General features: G+C 47.8%; 1 protein-coding gene across 1 annotated transcript in view; it reads left to right on the forward strand.

Annotated features, from left to right (window-relative positions):
- myo15b (myosin XVB) overlaps positions 1-20,313 on the forward strand; it is a 520,694-nt gene that overhangs the window by 333,576 nt on the left and 166,805 nt on the right. The window contains exons 50-51 of the mRNA XM_078226038.1: positions 15,576-15,651; positions 16,117-16,235. Of these exons, the coding sequence (XP_078082164.1) occupies positions 15,576-15,651; positions 16,117-16,235 (195 nt within the window). The remainder of the gene's footprint in view (positions 1-15,575; positions 15,652-16,116; positions 16,236-20,313) is intronic.

A 20,313-nucleotide genomic window follows, 5' to 3' on the forward strand; every position in this document is an offset into this window, starting at 1 on the left:
CCTCCCTGGTGCTGGGGTCAAGGATGTCTCGGAGCGGCTGCAGGACATTCTGAAGGGGGAGGGCGAACAGCCAGTGGCCGCAGTACACGTTGGTACAAGCGACATAGGTAAAAAAGGGATGAGGTCCTAAAAGCAAAATACAGGGAGCTAGGAAGAAAGTTAAGAAATTGGGACTCAAAGGTAGTGATCTCAGGATTACTACCGGTGCCACGTGTTAGTCAGAGTGAAAATGAGAGGATATATCGGATAAATACATGGCTGAAGAGATGGTGATGTGGAGATGCCGGCATTGGGCAGGGGTAAACACAGTAAGAAGTCTTACAACACCAGGTTAAAGTCCAACAGGATTATTTGGTAGCAAAAACCACTAGCTTTCAGAACAGGTTGTTCCTTCGTCAGGTGGGTGGGAGTTCTGATCACAATGTCTTCTGATCACAATGACACAATTTAGTGCCTTTGTGCCCTGTTTGTGATCAGAACTTCCACCCACCTGACGAAGGAACAGCTTGTTCCGAAAGCTAGTGGCGTTTGCTACCAAATAAACCTGTTGGACTTTAACCTGGTGTTGTTAGACTTCTTACTGTGAAGAGATGGTGTCAGGGGGAGGGTTTCAGATTCCTGGGGCATTGGGACCGGTTCTGGGGGAGGTGGGACCTGTACAAATTAGACGGGTTACACCTGGGCAGGAGTGGGACTGATGTCCTCGGGGGAGTGTTTGCTAGAGCGGTTGGGGAGGTTTAAACTAATATGCCAGGGGGATGGAAATCTATGTAAGGAGTCCGAGAAGGAGGGAGCAATGACAAAATGTGGGGAGAAGGTTCCAACTACATCAAAAATCAGGAAAAAAGTTAAAAAGAAGGAGAACTCAGGACATGTTACTAATGGAAGTGTTAGAATTCAAAAAGAAGGTACAAAAACTAGCATAAGGGCACTTTATTTGAATGCTCGTAGCATTCGAAACAAGGTAAATGAGTTGACAGCACAAATCATTGCGAACGAGTATGATTTGGTGGCCATTACAGAGACATGGTTGCAGGATGGTCACAACTCGAGTTAAATATCCAGGGGTATCAAACTGTTCGGAGGGACCGACAGGAAGGTCAGGGAGATGGTGTAGCCCTGATATTTAAGGATGATATCAGGGCGGTAGTGAGAGATGATATAGGTTCTAGGGAAAAAAAGGTTGAATCCATTTGGGTAGAAATTAGAAATAGTAAGGAGAAAAGGTCACAAATAGGAGTAGTCTAGAGGCCACCAAATAATGACATCATGGTGGGGCGAGAAATAAACAAAGAAATAACTGATGCATATAAAAATGGTACAGCAATTATCATGGGGGATTTTAATCTACATATCAATTGGTCAAACCAGGTCGGTCAAGGCAACCTTGAGGAGGAGTTCATAGAATGTATCCGCGATAGCTTCCTTGAACAGTATGTAATGGAACCGACAAGGGAGCAAGCTATCCTAGATCTGGTCCTGTATAATGAGACGGGAATAATTAATGATCTTGCAGTTAGGGATCCTCTTGGAAGAAGCGATCACAGTATGGCTGAATTTAAAATAAAGATGGAGCGTGAGAAAGTAAAATCCAATATCAGTGTCTTGTGCTTAAACAAAGGAGACTATAAAGGGTTGAGGGAGGAGTTGGCTAAGGTAGACTGGGAGGAAAAACTTTATGGTGGGACAATTGAGGAACAGTGGAGGATCTTCAAAGCGATCTTTCAGAGTGCTCAGCAAAAGTATATACAAGTGATAAGGAAGGACTGTAGAAAAAGAGATAATCAGCCATGGATATCGAGGGAAATAAAGGAGGGTATCAAATTGAAAGAAAATGCATACAAAGTGGCAAAGATTAGTGGGAAACTAGAGGATTGGGAAATCCTTAAAGGTCAGCAGAAAGCCACGAAAGAATCTATACAGAAAGGTAAGATGGATTATGAGAGTAAACTAGCTCAGAATAAAAACAAATAGCAAAAGTTTCTACAAATATATTAAACGAAAAAGAGTGGCGAAAGTAAACATTGGTCCTTGAGAGGACGAGAAGGGGTATAGAACATAGAACATAGAAAGCCACAGCACAAACAGGCCCTTCGGCCCACAAGTTGCGCCGATCACATCCCCACCTCTAGGCCTATCTATAGCCCTCAATCCCATTAAATCCCATGTACTCATCCAGAAGTCTCTTAAAAGACCCCAACGAGTTTGCCTCCACCACCACCGACGTCAGCCGATTCCACTCACCCACCACCCTCTGAGTGAAAAACTTACCCCTGACATCTCCTCTGTACCTACCCCCCAGCACCTTAAACCTGTGTCCTCTCGTAGCAACCATTTCAGCCCTTGGAAATAGCCTCTGAGAGTCTACCCTATCCAGACCTCTCAACATCTTGTAAACCTCTATCAGGTCACCTCTCATCCTTCGTCTCTCCAGGGAGAAGAGACCAAGCTCCCTCAACCTATCCTCATAAGGCATGCCTCCCAATCCAGGCAACATCCTTGTAAATCTCCTCTGCACCCTTTCAATGGCTTCAACATCTTTCCTGTAATGAGGTGACCAGAACTGCGCGCAGTACTCCAAGTGGGGTCTAACCAGGGTCCTATAAAGCTGCAGCATTATCTCCCGACTCCTAAACTCAATCCCTCGATTAATGAAGGCCAGTACGCCGTACGCCTTCTTGACCGCATCCTCCACCTGCGAGGCCGATTTAAGAGTCCTATGGACCCGGACCCCAAGGTCCTTCTGATCCTCTACACTGCTAAGAATGGTACCCTTCATATTATACTGCTGCTTCATCCCATTGGATCTGCCAAAATGGATCACCACACACTTATCCGGGTTGAAGTCCATCTGCCACTTCTCCGCCCAGTCTTGCATTCTATCTATGTCTCGCTGCAACTTCTGACATCCCTCCAAACTATCCACAACACCACCTACCTTGGTGTCGTCAGCAAACTTACCAACCCATCCCTCCACTTCCTCATCCAGGTCATTTATGAAAATGACAAACAGCAAGGGTCCCAGAACAGATCCCTGAGGCACTCCACTGGTCACTGACCTCCATGCAGAGAAAGACCCCTCCACAGCCACTCTCTGCCTTCTGCAGGCAAGCCAGTTCTGGATCCACAAGGCAACAGCCCCTTGGATCCCATGCCCTCTCACTTTCTCAAGAAGTCTTGCATGGGGGACCTTATCGAACGCCTTGCTGAAGTCCATATAGACCACATCCACCGCTCTTCCTTCGTCAATGTGTTTGGTCACATTTTCAAAGAACTCAACCAGGCTCGTAAGGCACGACCTGCCCTTGACAAAGCCGTGCTGACTACTTTTGATCATACTAAACTTCTCTAGATGATCATAAATCCTGTCTCTCAGGATCCTCTCCATCAACTTACCAACCACTGAGGTTAGACTCACCGGTCGGTAATTTCCCGGGCTGTCCCTGTTCCCTTTCTTGAATATAGGGACCACATCTGCAATCCTCCAATCCTCCGGAACCTCTCCCGTCTCCATCGACGATGCAAAGATCATCGCCAAAGGCTCCGCAATCTCCTCCCTCGCCTCCCACAGTAACCTGGGGTACATCCCATCCGGTCCCGGCGACTTACCAACCTTGATGCCATTCAATAGTTCCAACACATCCTCTTTCTTTATGTCCACATGCTCGATCCTTTCTGTCCACCGCAAACAAGCAGTACAACCACTCAGATCCCTTTCCACCGTGAATACCGAGGTAAAGTATTCATTAAGCAGCTCCGCCATTTCTAACGGTTCCGCACAAACTTTTCTCCCTTCACCTTTTAAGGGTCCTATGCCTTCACATCTCATCCTTTTACTCTTGACATATTTGTAGAAAGCCTTGGGATTCTCCTTAATCTTACCCGCCAAGGCCTTCTCATGACCCCTTCTCGCTCTCCTAATTTCCTTCTTAAGCTCCTTCCTACATCCCGTATACTCCTCTAAATCCTTAACACCTCCTAGCTCTCTGAACCTTCTGTACGCCTCTCTTTTCTTATTCACCAGGTTCATCACAACCTTCGTGCACCACGGTTCCCGTACCCTACCAACACCCCCCTGTCTCATCGGAACGTTGTCATGCAGAGCTCCAGACAAACATTCCTTGAAAATCCTCCACTTTCCTTCGGTACTTTTCCCCAAGAATGCCTCCTTCCAATTTACCCGTCTAATTTCCTCCCTGATGACACTGTATTTCCCTTTACTCCAGAGAAACACTTTCCTAGCCTGCCTGATCCTATCTCTTTCCAATGCTATCGTGAAGGAGATAGAATTATGATCGCTATCCCCAAGATGCTCACCCACCGAGAGATCCTCCACCTGTCCAGGTTCATTAGCCAGCACCAGATCAAGTACAGCCTCTCCTCTAGTAGGCTTATCCACATACTGTGTCAGGAAACTCTCCTGGACACACCTAACAAACTCCTCTCCATCCAAACCCCTAGCCCTAGGGATATTCCAATCTATGTTTGGGAAATTAAAATCTCCCATCATGACAACTCTGTTATTCCTACATCTCTCCAGGATCTGTTTCCCCATCTGCTCCTCAACATCTCTGTTACTATTGGGCGGCCTATAGAAAACACCCAGCAACGTTACCGACCCCTTCCTGTTCCTAACCTCCACCCACAGAGACTCCGTAGTCAATCCCTCCACGGCGTCCACCTTCTCTACAGCCGTGACACTATCCCTGATCAACAGTGCCACTCCCCCCCCTCTCTTGCCTCCCTCCCTGTCCTTCCTGAAACATCTAAAACCCGGCACCTGAAGCACCCAGTCCTGTCCCTGAGACATCCAAGTCTCCGTAATGGCCACCACATCACAATTCGAAGCAGCAATCCACGCTCTAAGCTCATCCACTTTATTCACTACACTCCTGGCATTAAAATAGACACATCTCAGACCTTCAGCCTGAGCACTTCCCTTCTCCATCACTCGTCTAACCTCCCTCTTACCCTGTTTACATTCCTTATCTATTTGCGAGCTAACCTCCTCGCTCTCAGTCCCCTCATTTCGATTCCCTCCCCCCAACCTTTCTAGTTTAAAGTCTCTCCAGTAGCCTTAGCCAACCTTCCCGCCAGGATATTGGTCCCCCTGGGATTCAAGTGCCACCCGTCTTTTTTAAACAGGTCACACCTGCCCCTAAAGAGGTCCCAATGATCCAAGTACCCAAATCCTTGTCCCTTGCTCCAGTCCCTCAGCCACGCATTCATTCTCCACCGATTCCTGTTCTCACTCTCCCGCGGCACAGGCAGCAATCCCGAGATTACTACCTTTGCATTCCTCTTTCTCAGCTGTCTACCTAACTCCCTATATTCTCTTTTCATGACCCCTTCCCTCTTCCTACCTATGTCAGCAGTACCTATATGCATCACGACCTTCGGCTCCTCTCCCTCCCCCTTCAGGATTTCTGGGACTCGACCAGAGACATCCCGGACCCCTGCACCAGGGAGACAAACCACCATCCGAGAGTCCCGTCTGTGTCCGCAAAAACGCCTATCTGACCCCCTCACCGTAGAGTCCCCAATTAGCACTACCCTCCTTTCCTTACCCTTTTGCACTACTGGGCCAGGCTCAGCTCCAGAGACACTGCCACCGCTGCTTCCCCCAGGTGGGCTGTCCACCCCAGTAGTACTCAGACAGGAGTACTTATTATTAAGGGGCACATCCACCGGGGTGCTCACCATCAACTGAGCTTTCTCCTTCCTCACTGTTACCCAGTTACCCTCCTCCCGTGGTCCCGGTGTGACCACCTGCTGATAGCTCCTGTCAATGACCTCCTCACTATCCCTAACCCGGCGAAGGTCCTCGAGCTGCAATTCCAGTTCCCTAACATGGTCCCTTAGGAACCGCAGCTCAACACACCCAGCACAGATATGGTCGTCCGGGAGGCTAGGAGCCTCCAGGACCTCCCACATCCTACATTGGGAACAACATACTGGCCTCACACTCATAATTGCCCCTTTAAACACACAGGGAAAAAAAAAGTGAATGAAAATTTTAAACTTACCTTTCCTCCTCCTGTTTTCTCCAAAGCCCTGCTCTCACTGGGTCTTTTTTTTTAGGTTAGAGGAGGAGGGAGGGTGGGATACTCTACAAGTGTAGAGTATCGGGATTCCTCTCTGTTCCAATTTATTGGGGAAAAAAAAATGTAATAACTGGAAATGAGAAAATGGCTGAGGCATTGAACGGGTATTTTGTGTCGGTCTTCACAGTGGAAGACACAAATAACATGCCAAAAATTGATGACAGGAAGGCTATGGCGGATGAGAATCTAGAAACTATCATTATCACGAAAGAGGTAGTGTTGGGCAAGTTAATGGGGCTAAAGGTAGACAAGTCTCCTGGTCCTGATGGAATGCATCCCAGGGTACTAAAAGAGATGGCGGGGGAAATAGCAAATGCACTAGTGGTAATTTACCAAAATTCGCTGGACTCTGGGGTGGTTCCCGCAGATTGGAAAACAGCAAATGTGACACCACTGTTTAAAAAAGGAGGTAGACAAAAGGCGGGTAACTATAGGCCGGTTAGCTTAACTTCTCTACTATGGAAAATGCTTGAATCTATCATCAAGGAAAAAATAGCGAGACATCTGGATATAAATTGTCCCATTGGTAAGATGCAGCATGGGTTCATAAAGGGCAGGTCATGTTTGACTAATTTGGTGGAATTCTTCGAGGACATTACATGTGCAGTGGACAATGGGGAACCTGTGGTGTGGTGTATCTGGATTTCCGACAAGGTGCTGCACCAAAGACTGCTACATAAGATAAAGGTGCAGAGTGTTACGGGTAATGTATTAACATGGATAGAGGTTTGGTTAACTAACAGAAAGCAAAGAGTGGGGGTAAATGGGTGTTTTTCTGGTTGGTGATCAGTGACTAGTGGTGTGCCTCAGGGATCAGTGTTGGGACTGCAATTGTTTACGATTTACATAGATGATTTGGTGTTGGGGACCAAGTGTAGTGTGTCAAAATTTGCAGATGACATTAAGATGGGTGGAAGAGCAAAGTGTGCAGAGGACGCTGAAAGTCTGCAAAGGGAGAGAGATAGTCTAAGTGAGTGGGCGAGGATCTAGCAGGTGGAGTACAATGTTGGTAAATGTAAGGTCATCCATTTTGGTAGGAATAACAGCAAAATGGACTATTATTTAAATGGTAAAAAATTGCAGCATGCTGCTGTGCAGAAGGACCTGGGTGTCCTTGTGCAGGAATCTCAAGGAGTTGGTTTGCAGGTGCAGCAGGTCATTAAGAAGCCAAATGGAATTTTGTCCTTTATTGCTAGAGGGATGGAGTTTAAAAACAGCAAGATTATGTTGTGAATCTGTGGAATCCCCTGCCCAGTGAAGCAGTTGAGGCTACCTCATTGAATGTTTTTAAGGCAAGGATAGATACATTTTTGAACAGTAAAGAAATTAAGGGTTATGGTGAGCGGGCAGGTAAGTGGAGCTGAGTCCACAAAAAGATCAGCCATGATCTTATTGAATGGCGGAGCAGGCTCGAGGGGCCAGATGGCCTGCTCCAGCTCCTAGTTCTTATGTCCTTATGTTCCTATACAAGACTTTGTGCTGTATGATTCTCAAATACAGAACTGTGTGTTGTACGAGACTCAGATACAGGACTGTGTGCTGTAATGGACTGCGATACAGGATTGTGTGCTGTATGGGACTGAAATACAGCGCTGTGTCCTGCATGAGACGCAGATACAGGACTGTGTGCTGTCCAACACTCAGGTACGGGACTGTGTGCTGTACGAGACTCAGCTACAGGATTGTGTGCTGTACAGAACTGAGATACAGGACTGTATATTGTATGAGACTGAGATACAGGACTGTGTGCTGTATGGGACTCAGTTACAGGACTGGGTGCTGTACGGGACTGAGATACAGGAGTGTATGCTGCACGAGAGTGTGATACAGGACTGTGTGCTCTACGAAACTGAGATACAGGACTGTGTGTTATACGATACTCAGATACGGGATTGTGCGCTTTATAGGACTGAGATACAGGACTGTGTGCTGTACGGGACTCAGATGCAGACTTTGTGCTGTATGGGACTGAAATACAGGACTGTGTGCTGTACGGGACTGAGATGCAGGACTGTGTGCTGTATGGGACTCAGTTACAGGACTATGAGCTGTACAGGACTAAGTTACAGGACTGTGTCATGTATGAGACTCAGATACAGGATGTTGTGCTGTATGGGACTGAAATACAGAGCTGTGTGCTGTACTGGACTGAAAGACAGGACTGTGTGCTGTACAGGACTGAGTTACAGGACTGTGTGCTGTACGAGACTCAGATACAGGACTGTGTGCTATATGGGACTGAAATACAGGACTGTGTCCTGCATGAGACACAGATACAGGACTGTGTGCTGTACAGAACTGAGATACAGGACTGTGTGCTGTACAGGACTGAGATGCAGGACTGTGTGCTGTACGGGACTGAGATGCAGGACTGTGTGCTGTACGGGACTTCGTTACAAGACGGTGTGCTGTACAGGACTGAGATACAGGACTGTGTGCTGTACGAGACTCAGTGACAGGACGTTGTGCTGTATGGGACTGAAATACAGGGCAGTGTGCTGTACTGGACTGAAATACAGGCCTGTGTGCTGTACAGGACTGAGATATGGGACTGTATGCTGTACGAAATTGCGATACAGGACTGTGTGCTGTACGGGACTCAGATACAGGACTTTGTGCTTTATGGGACTGATATACAGGGCTGTGTGCTGTACTGGACTGAAATGCAGGACTGTGTGCTCTATGGGAGTGAGATACAGAACTGTGTGTTGCAGGGGACTGAGATACAGGATTGCATGCCGTACGGGGCTCAGTTACGGGACTGTGTGCTGTACGGGCTGCGGTACAGGACTGTGTGCTGCACAGGGCTGAGGTGCAGGACTGTGTGCTGTACAGGACGTTGATACAGGAGCGTATGCTGCATGAGGGTGTGATACAGGACTGTCTGCTGTACGGGACTGAGATACAGGACTGTGTGCTGTATGGGAGTGAGATACAGAACTGTGTGCTGTACGGGGGTGAGATACAGGACTGTGCGCTGTACAGGATGGAGATACAGGTCTGTATGCTGTACGAGACTCAGGTACAGGACTGTGTGCTGTACAAGATTGTGATACAGGACTGTGTGCTGTACAAGATTGTGATACAGGACTGTGTGCTGTACAGAACTGAGATACAGGACTCTATTCTGTATGGGACTGAGATACAGGACTGTGTGCTGTGCAGGACTGAGATACAGGACTGACTGCTGTACGGGACTGAGATACGCGACTGTGTGCTATCCGGGACTGAAATACAGGACTGTGTGCTGTATGGGAGTGAGATGCAGGACTGTGTGGTGTCCCTGACTGTGATACAAGACTGCCTGCTCCATGGGACTGAGATACAGGACTGTGTGCTGTACCGGAGTGAGATACAGGATTGTGTGCTGTACAGGACTATGGGAGAGGACTGTGTGCTGTCCGGGACTATGATGCAGAACTGCCTGCTCTACAGGACTGTATGCTGCACGAGACTGTGATACAGGACTGTGTGCTCTACGAAACTGAGATACAGGACTGTGTGTTGTCCGAGACTCGGATATGGGATTGTGCGTTGTACGGGACTCAGATACAGGACTTTGTGCTGTATGGGACTGAAATACATGACTGTGTGCTGCACGGGAGTGAGATACAGAACTGTGTGCCGCACGGGGGTGAGATACAGGACTGTGCGCTGCAGGAGACTGAGATACAGGTCTGTATGCTGTACGGGACTGAGATACTGGACTGAGTGCTGTACGGGTCGGAGATACAGGACTGTGTGCTGTATGAGACTCAGGTACGGGACTGTGTGCTGTACAGGACTGAGATACAGGACTCTATGCTGTACAGGATGCAGATACAGGACTGCGTGCTGTACGAGACTCAGATGCAAGACCTTGTGCTGTATGGGACTGAAATACAAGACTGTGTGCTGTACAGGACTGAGATACGGGACTGTGTGCTATCCGGGACTGAGATACAGGACTGACTGCTGTACGGGACTGAGATACGCGACTGTGTGCTATCCGGGACTGAAATACAGGACTGTGTGCTGTATGGGAGTGGGATGCAGGACTGTGTGGTGTCCCTGACTGTGATACAAGACTGCCTGCTCCATGGGACTGAGATACAGGACTGTATGCTGTACCGGAGTGAGATACAGGATTGTGTGCTGTACAGGACTATGGGAGAGGACTGTGTGCTGTCTGGGACTATGTTGCAGATCTGCCTGCTCTACAGGACTGTATGCTGCACGAGAGTGTGATACAGGACTGTGTGTTATATGAGACTCAGACACAAGACTGTGTGCTGTACAGAACTGAGATACAGGACTGTGTGCTGTACGGGACTGAGATACAGGACTGTGTGCTGTACGGGACTGAGATATGGGACTGTGTGCTGTACGAGACTCAGATACCGGACTGCATCGTACGGGACTGTGATACAGGACTGTCTGCTGTACAGGACTGAGATACAGGACTGTGTGCTGTACGAGACTCAGATACAAGACTGTGTGCTGTATGGGAGTGAGATACAGGACTGTGTGCAGTACGAGATTTAGAGACGGGATTATGTGCTATACATGACTTAGATACAGGACTGTGTTTTGTACGAGACTCCGATACAGGACTGTGTGCTGTGTTGGACTGAGATACTGGACTTTGTGCTGTATGGGACTGAAATACAGAACTGTGTGCTGCACAGGAGTGAGATACAGGACTGTGTGCTGTACGAGACTGAGATACAGGACTATGTATTGTACAAGATTCAGATACGGGACTGTGCGTCGTACGGGACTGTGAGACAGGACTGTGTGCTGTACAGAACTGAGATACAGTACCGTGTGCTGTACTGGATTGAAATACAGGACTGTGTGCTGTACGGGACTGTAATGCAAGACTGTGTGCAGTACAAGATTCAGATACGGGATTATGTGTTGTACAGGACTGAGATACAGGACTGTGTGCTGTACGGGACTGAAATATAGGACGGTGTGCTGTACTGGACTGAAATACAGGACTGTGTGCTGTTCGGGATTGAGATACAGGCCTGTGTGCTCTGCGAAACTGAGATACAGGATTGTGTATTGTACGAGACTCAGATATGAGATTGTGCACTGTACAGGACTCAGATACAAGACTGTGTGCTGTACGGGACCGTGATACTGGACTGTGTGCTATCCGGGACTGAGATACAAAGAACAGTACAGCACAGGAAACAGGCCCTTCGGCCCTCCAAGCCTGTGCCGCTCCTTGGTCCAACTAGACTAATCGTTTGTATCCCTCCATTCCCAGGCTGCTCATGTGACTATCCAGGTAAGTCTTAAACGATGTCAGCGTGCCTGCCTCCACCACCCTACTTGGCCGCGCATTCCAGGACTGTGCGCTGTACAGGGGTGAGATACAGGACTGTGTGCTGTACGGGACTGTGATACAGGACTGTGTGCTGTACGGGATGGAGATACAGTCTGTGTGCTGTACAGGACTGTGATACAGGACTGTGTGCTGTATGAGACTCAGATACAGAACCAGGTGCTGTACGAGACTCACAAACAGGACTGTGTGCTGTACAGGACTTTGATACAGTCTGTGTGCTGTACAGAACTGAAATGCAGGACTGTGTGCTGTATGAGACTCAGATACAGAACTGTATGCTGTACAGGACTGAGATAAAGGACTGTGTGCTGTACGGGCCTGTGATACAGGACTGTGTGCTGTATGAGTCTCAGATACAGGACTGTGTGCTGTACAGGACTCAGATACAGAACTGTGTGCTGTATGAGATTCAGATACAGGACTCTGTGCTGTACAGGACTGAGATACATGACTGTGTGCTATATGGGACTGCAATATAGGACTGTGTGCTATACTGGACTGTGATATAGGACTGTGTGCTGTACGAAACTCAGATATGGGACTGTGCATCGTACGGATTGTGATACAGGACTATGTCCTGCATGAGTCTCAGATACAGGACTGTATGCTGTACAAGACTCAGATACAGGACTGTGTGCTGTCCCGGACTGAGATACAGAACTGTGTGCTGTACGGGAATGAGATACAGGACTGTGTGCTGTCCCGGACTGAGATACAGAACTGTGTGCTGTACGGGAATGAGATACAGGACTGTATGCTGTCCAGGATTATGGAACAGGACTGTGTGCTATACAGGATTACAGGACAGGAGTGTGTGCTGTACGGGAATGTGATACAGGACTGCCTGCTCTACGGGACTGTGATACAGGACTGTGGGCTGTATAGGAGTGAGATACAGGATTAAGTGCTTACAGGATTATGGGACAGGACTGTGTGCTGTACGGGACTGTGATGCAGGAGTGTATGCTGCACGAGACTGTGATACAGGACTGTGTGCTGTACGGGACTGAGATACAGGAGTGTGTGCTGTACAGGAGTGAGATACAGGATTAAGTGCTGTACAGGATTATGGGACAGGACTGTGTGCTGCACGAGACTGTGATACAGGAGTGTGTGCTGTCTGGGACTGAAATACCGCACTGTGTGCCGTACAGGAGTGAGATACAGGACTGTGTGCTGTATGGGACTGAAATATAGGACTCTGTGCTGTACTGGACTGGAATACAGAAATGTGTGCTGTACAGGAGTGAGATACAGGACTGTCTGCTGTATGAGACTGAGATGCAGGACTGTATGATATACAGGACAGAGATACAGGAATGTGTCCTGTACGGGACTGAGATACAGGACTGTGTGCCGTATGGGATTCAGATACAGGACTGTGTGCTGTCCGGAACTGTGCTACAGGACTGCCTGCTCTACGGGACTGAGATACAGGACTGTGTGCTATAAGGGAGTGAAATACAGGACTGTGTGCTGTACAGGACTATGAGACAGGACTGTGTGCCGTACGAGACTGTGATACAGGACTGTGCGCTGTACGAGACTGAGATGCAGGACTGTGTGTTGTACAAGACTCAGATACGGGACTGTGTGCTGTACAGGACTGTGATACAGCAATGTGTGCTGTACAGGACTGAGATTCAGGACTGTGTGCTGTACGGGACTGAGATACAGGACTGTGTGCTTTACAAAACTGAGATGCAGGACTGTGTGCTGTACGAGACTGAGATACAGGAACGTGTGCTGTACGGCTCTGAGATACAGGACTATGGGCTGTGACAGGACTCAGATACAGGACTGTATGCTGTACAGGAATGAGATACAAGACTGTGTGCTTTACAAAACTGAGTTGCAGGACTGTGTGCTGTACGAGACTGAGATACAGGAACGTGTGCTGTACGGGACTGAGATGTAGGACTGTGTGCTGTACAGGACTGAGATGCAGGACTGTGTGCTGTACGAGACTCAGATACAGGACTGTGTGCTGTACAGGACTGAGATGCAGGACTGTGTGCTGTACGAGACTCAGATACAGGACTTTGTGCTCTACGAGACTCAGATACAGGACTGAGTTGCAGGACTGTGTGCTGTACGAGACTGAGATACAGGAACGTGCGCTGGACGGGACTGAGATACAGGACTGTGGGCTGTACGGGATTCAGATACAGGACTTTGTGCTGTATGAGACTCAGATACAGGACTGTGTGCTGTATGGGAGTGAGATACAGAACTGGGTGCTGCAGGGGACTGAGATACAGGTCTGTGTGCTGTACGGGCTTATGAGACAGGACTGTGCTGTACAGGACAGTGATACAGGACTGTGTGCTGTACAGGAATGAGATACAGGACTGTGTGATGTACAGGACTGTGATACTGGATTGTATGCTGTATGGGATGGTGATACAGAACTGTTTGCTGTACGGGATGGAGATAGAGTCTATGTGCTGTACGGGACGGAGATACAGTCTATGTGCTGTACAGGACTGAGATACAGGGCTGTGTGCTGTATGGGACTGAGATACAGGACTGTGTGCTGTACGGGGTTGAAAGACAGGACTTTGTGCTGTACGGGACTGAGATACAGGACTGTGTGCTGTACGGGGCTGAGATACAGGACTGTGTGCTGTACGGGGCTGAAATACAGGACTTTGTGCTGTACGGGGCTGAAATACAGGACTTTGTGCTGTACGGGGTTGAAAGACAGGACTGTGTGCTGTATGGGACTGTATGGGCTGAAATACAGGACTTTGTGCTGTACGGGGTTGAAAGACAGGACTGTGTGCTGTATGGGACTGTATGGGGCGGCACGGTAGCACAGTGGTTAGCACTGCTGCTTCACAGCTCCAGGGTCCCGGGTTCGATTCCCGGCTCGGGTCACTGTCTGTGTGGAGTTTGCACATTCTCCTCGTGTCTGCGTGGGTTTCCTCCGGGTGCTCCGGTTTCCTCCCACAGTCCAAAGATGTGCGGGTTAGGTTGATTGGCCAGGTTAAAAATTGTCCCTGAGATGTGTAGTTAGAGGGATTAGTGGGTAAATATGTGGGGGTAGGGCCTGGGTGGGATTGTGGTCGGTGCAGACTCGATGGGCCGAATGGCCTCCTTCTGCACTGTAGGGTTTCTATGATTTCTATGAGATACAGGACTGTGTGCTGTACGGGGCTGAAATACAGGACTTTGTGCTGTACGGGGCTGAAATACAGGACTTTGTGCTGTATGGGACTGAACTACGGGACTGTATGCAGTATGGGACTGAGATACAGGACTGTGTTGTATGAGACTGAGATACTGGACTGTATGCTGCACAAAGATGTGTACAGGATTGACCCAAAACTGGATAGAGAATGAATTTGCCACATGTGGGAATGATATAAAAACAGATTTCCACATGAAAGGTCAACTTGACCAGCCTTGAAAGAATTTTCTCGCCAAATGTGAAACATGTGACACTCTAAGCTGAGATGGCTTCGATTCAGTATGCTGCCAGGGAAGCCTTCTCTACCAGATGCACATTTTAAAATTTCAGGCATTATAGACTGTTAAAGCACGAAGTCCATGTGGCCCACTCCCCTGTTCTTTACATGTTGTCCTTCAATTTCCTCTGCTTCCATTATTTATTCTTTTTATTCATTCATGGGATGTTGGCTGGTTCTGCATTTATTGTCCATCCCTGAGTCAACCACATTGCTGTGGATCTGGAGTCACATGTAAGCCAGACCAGGTCCTTCTCTAAAGGCCATTAGTGAGCCAGGTGGGTTTTTATGACAATTGATTCATGGTCATCATTCGACGTCTAATTCCAGATTTTTATTGAATTCACATTTCACCATCTGCCATGGTGGCACTTGAACCTGGGTCCCCACAGCATTACCCTGGGTCTCTGCTTTACTGCGCCACTGCCTCCTCTGTAACGTTGCGTTTCAAATGCTGATCAGTTTCCAACCATTAACTTAGTCAAAAAATTGCACAAATCAACTCCCATACTCCTCAGCTGGGCTTCAGGTAAGCCCAAAATTACAATATTATCCCGATGATGTTCGTGCACATGTTTGTGTGAGTCTGTCTGTTGTACTGTGAGTGTTACGTATCACGTATGGAGTATGTCCGTGTCTAACAGCAATTGGGTATCTCCTCAGATCATCCGGGACACTTACTCTGACAGCTGTGTACGCATTTCAAAGGAGGAGCGACGCAAGATGCGGGACCTGTTAGGTATGTCGTGTGTTGGGGGGAAATTTCCTCTTCAAACAATGGTGTCTATTGGGTCAGAGGAAGAATGTGAAGGACATGTGATTGTTGGGTTCAGCAGAGGAAACAGTGAACAGATGGCATCTTCAGACCTACAGGTTTATTTGGTAGCAAATTTGGTAGCATTTGCTACCAAATAAACCTGTTGGACTTTAATCTGGTGTTGTTAAACTTCTTACTGTGTTTACCTCAGTCCAATGCCAGCATCTCCACATCTTCAGACCCGACAGTCTTTGTGGACTGTAAGCGGTATTGTTACAGAGGGACTATCTCCAGGGAGAGAAGGTCAGCTGAACAGGCAAATATACCCTAGTGAGGAAAGGTTCAGGGGTCTAATCCGTTTAGTTACTCCAATTGAGAGGCTTACAACAGCTAACACTGAGGCTTTCATTATGTTCTGGTTAAACATTCCCATGTTCTTGTTCACAGCTGAATTTCATGTTGGCACTGATGCCAGCTTGGTGCAGGACAGTGGTATGAAAAAGCGGATTGTAGTGGCTGCGCGTGACAACTGGGCGGTGTACTTTTCTCGACTGTTTTCTGTCAGTGTAAGTACAACATCAACAATGCCTTTGAGGAATTGCTTTGAGTGTATTGGTGTTTTATATGTCTATATGATATTAAAAATCTAACACTTCAGTAAATGTAATATATGGCAACCTCCAGTTAGCTAATATCAACAGCGGGTTTATTTCCTCTTTACAATATAGACAGAGTGCTACAATCAATGTGATCATTCTCAGCTCCAGATCAATCTGGCTGCAAAAACCCACACTCTGTCCCGACATCACCACACTCATTCCCCATTGGACAATTTGGTCACATGACCTGTCCTTAAAGGGGCCTGCTATTCCAATTGTGCACAAACTTTACTTCCTGTTTTCATAATCTTGGTCACACCTTTGCGTCAACTTTCTCCAGTGTGAATTTCTATGTATTCCAAAGTCCAAAGATGTGCGGGTTAGGTTCATTGGCCATGCAAAAATTGCCCCTTAGTGTCCTGGGATGCGTAGGTTAGAGGGACTAGCGGGTAAAATATGTAGGGATATGGGGGTAGGGCCCGGGTGGGATTGTGGTCGGTGCAGACTCGATGGGCCCAATGGCCTCTTTCTGTACTATAGGGTTTCTATGTATTTCCCATTCAATTTTTCTTTGTGAACTTTATACTGATATTGCTGATGAAGTAACTGGGTCACTCAGTATTTTCTCATTTTTCTCAGTGATTGAAATTTCTAAAGCCTACAGTAAGCTTCTAAATAAAATATAAAAGTAATTGTATCACACTAAATGGATTACATTTGCCCAGTGTATTGTCTTTTGTGTCTTTTAATACGGCCGTTAAAGTCTTTAAGTCTTGATTTTACAATTCTCATCCTTGTTTTTATATCCGTACATGATCTCACCTTTCCCTATCTCTGTAACCTCCACCAGACTCACAACCCTCTCAGATATTTCCGCTATTCTAATCCTAGCCTCTAAGGCATTAATTGTTTCAAATTGATGGCCATGCCTTCAGCTGCCGAGGCCCAAATCTCTGGAATGACCTCATTTCCCCCTTTTAGGACAGCCCTTAAAGCTCCTTGACCAAACCTTTGGCCATCTGACTGAATATCTTCTGGTGTGGTTCTGATGTGGCTCAGTGTGGTTCTGATGTGGTTAAGTGTGGTTCAGTGTGGTTCTGATGTGGTTCAGTGTGGTTCTGATGTGGTTCAGTGTGGTTCTGATGTGGTTCAGTGTGGTTCCGATGTGGTTCAGTGTGGTTCTGATGTTGTTCTGATGTGGTCCAGTGTGGTTCTGATGTGACTCAGTCTGGTTCAGTGTGGTTCTGATGTGGTTCAGTGTGGTTCTGATGTGACTCAGTGTGGTTCAGTGTGGTTCTGATGTGGTTCAGTGTGGTTCTGATGTGGTTCAGTGTGGTTCTGATGTGACTCAGTGTGGTTCTGATGTGGTTCAGTGTGGTTCTGATGTGGTTCAGTGTGGTTCTGATGTGGTTCAGTGTGGTTCTGATGTGGTTCACTGTGGTTCTGATGTGGTTCAGTGTGGTTCTGATGTGGATCAGGGTGGTTCTGATGTGGATCAGTGTGGTTCTGATGTGGTTCAGTGGGGTTCTGATGTGGTTCTGATGTGGATCAGTGTGGTTCTGATGTGGTTCAGTGTGGTTCTGATGTGGTTCAGTGTGGTTCTGATGTGGTTCTGATGTGGTTCAGTGTGGTTCTGATGTGGTTCAGTGTGGTTCTGATGTGGTTCAGTGTGGTTCTGATGTGGATCAGTGTGGTTCTGATGTGGTTCAGTGTGGTTCTGATGTGGTTCAGTGTGGTTCTGATGTGGTTCAGTGTGGTTCTGATGTGGTTCAGTGTGGTTCTCATGTGGTTCAGTGTGGTTCTGATGTGGTTCTGATGTGGATCAGTGTGGTTCAGTGTGGTTCTGATGTGGTTCAGTGTGGTTCTGATGTGGCTCAGTGTGGTTCTGATGTGGTTCAGTGTGGTTCTGATGTGGTTCAGTGTGGTTCTGATGTGGCTCAGTGTGGTTCTGATGTGGTTCAGTGTGGTTCTGATGTGGTTCAGTGTGTTTCTGATGTGGTTCTGATGTGGTTCAGTGTGGTTCTGATGTGGTTCAGTGTGGTTCTGATGTGGTTCAGTGTGGTTCTGATGTGGTTCAGTGTGGTTCTGATGTGGCTCAGTGTGGTTCTGATGTGGTTCTGATGTGGTTCTGATGTGGTTCAGTGTGGTTCTGATGTGGTTCTGATGTGGTTCAGTGTGGTTCTGATGTGGTTCAGTGTGGTTCTGATGTGGTTCTGATGTGGTTCTGATGTGGTTCAGTGTGGTTCTGATGTGGTTCAGTGTGGTTCTGATGTGGTTCAGTGTGGTTCTGATGTGGTTCTGATGTGGTTCAGTGTGGTTCTGATGTGGTTCTGATGTGGTTCTGATGTGGTTCTGATGTGGTCACTGTGGTTCCGATGTGGTTCAGTGTGGTTCTGATGTGGTTCTGATGTGGTTCTGATGTGGTTCTGATGTGGCACAGTGTGGTTCTGATGTGGTTCTGATGTGGTTCTGATGTGGTTCTGATGTGGTCACTGTGGTTCCGATGTGGTTCAGTGTGGTTCTGATGTGGTTCAGGGTGGTTCTGATGTGGTTCAGTGTGGTTCTGATGTGGCTCAGTGTGGTTCAGTGTGGTTCAGTGTGGTTCAGTGTGGTTCAGTGTGGTTCTGATGTGGTTTAGTGTGGTTCTGATGTGGCTCAGTGTGGTTCTGATGTGGTTCAGTGTGGTTCTGATGTGGTTCAGTGTGGTTCTGATGTGGTTCAGAGTGGTTCTGATGTGATTCAGGGTGGTTCTGATGTGGTTCAGTGTGGTTGTGATGTGGCTCAGTGTGGTTCAGTGTGGTTCTGATGTGACTCAGTGTGGTTCTGATGTGGCTCAGTGTGGTTCTGATGTGGCTCAGTGTGGTTCTGATGTGGCTCAGTGTGGTTCTGATGTGGCTCAGTGTGGTTCTGATGTGGCTCAGTGTGGTTCTGATGTGACTCAGTGTGGTTCTGATGTGGCTCAGTGTGGTTCTGATGTGGCTCAGTGTGGTTCTGATGTGGCTCAGTGTGGTTCTGATGTGGCTCAGTGTGGTTCTGATGTGGCTCAGTGTGGTTCTGATGTGGCTCAGTGTGGTTCTGATGTGGCTCAGTGTGGTTCTGATGTGGCTCAGTGTGGTTCTGATGTGGCTCAGTGCGGTTCTGATGTGGCTCAGTGCGGTTCTGATGTGGCTCATTGTGGTTCTGATGTGGCTCAGTGTGGTTCTGATGTGGTTCTGATGTGGTTCAGTGTGGTTCTGATGTGGTTCAGTGTGGTTCTGATGTGGTTCTGATTTGGTTCTGATGTGGTTCAGTGTGGTTCTGATGTGGCTCAGTGTGGTTCTGATGTGGTTCTGATGTGGCTCAATGTGGTTCTGATGTGGTTCTGATGTGGTTCAGTGTGGTTCTGATGTGGTTCTGATGTGGTTCTGATGTGGCTCTGATGTGGTTCTGATGTGGTTCAGTGTGGTTCTGATGTGGTTCAGTGTGGTTCAGTGTGGTTCAGTGTGGTTCAGTGTGGTTCTGATGTGGTTCAGTGTGGTTCTGATGTGGCTCAGTGTGGTTCTGATGTGGTTCTGATGTGGCTCAATGTGGTTCTGATGTGGTTCTGATGTGGTTCAGTGTGGTTCTGATGTGGTTCTGATGTGGCTCTGATGTGGTTCTGATGTGGTTCAGTGTGGTTCTGATGTGGTTCAGTGTGGTTCAGTGTGGTTCAGTGTGGTTCTGATGTGGTTCTGATGTGGTTCTGATGTGGCTCAGTGTGGTTATGATGTGGCTCAGTGTGGTTCTGGTGAGGTTCTGGTGAGAAATCTTAGAAACCCTACAGTACAGAAAGAGGCCATTCGGCCCATCGAGTCTGCACGGACCACAGTCCCACCCAGGCCCTACCCCCATATCCCTACATATTTTACCCACTAATCCCTCTAATCTACACATCCCAGGACACTAAGGGGCAATTTTAGCATGGCCAATCAACCTAACCCGCACAACTTTGGACTGTGGGAGGAAACCGGAGCACCCGGAGGAGACCCACGCAGACACGAGGAGAATGTGCAAACTCCACACAGAC

Source organism: Mustelus asterias, chromosome 12, assembly GCF_964213995.1.
Source record: "Mustelus asterias chromosome 12, sMusAst1.hap1.1, whole genome shotgun sequence".
Lineage (NCBI taxonomy): Eukaryota > Metazoa > Chordata > Chondrichthyes > Carcharhiniformes > Triakidae > Mustelus > Mustelus asterias.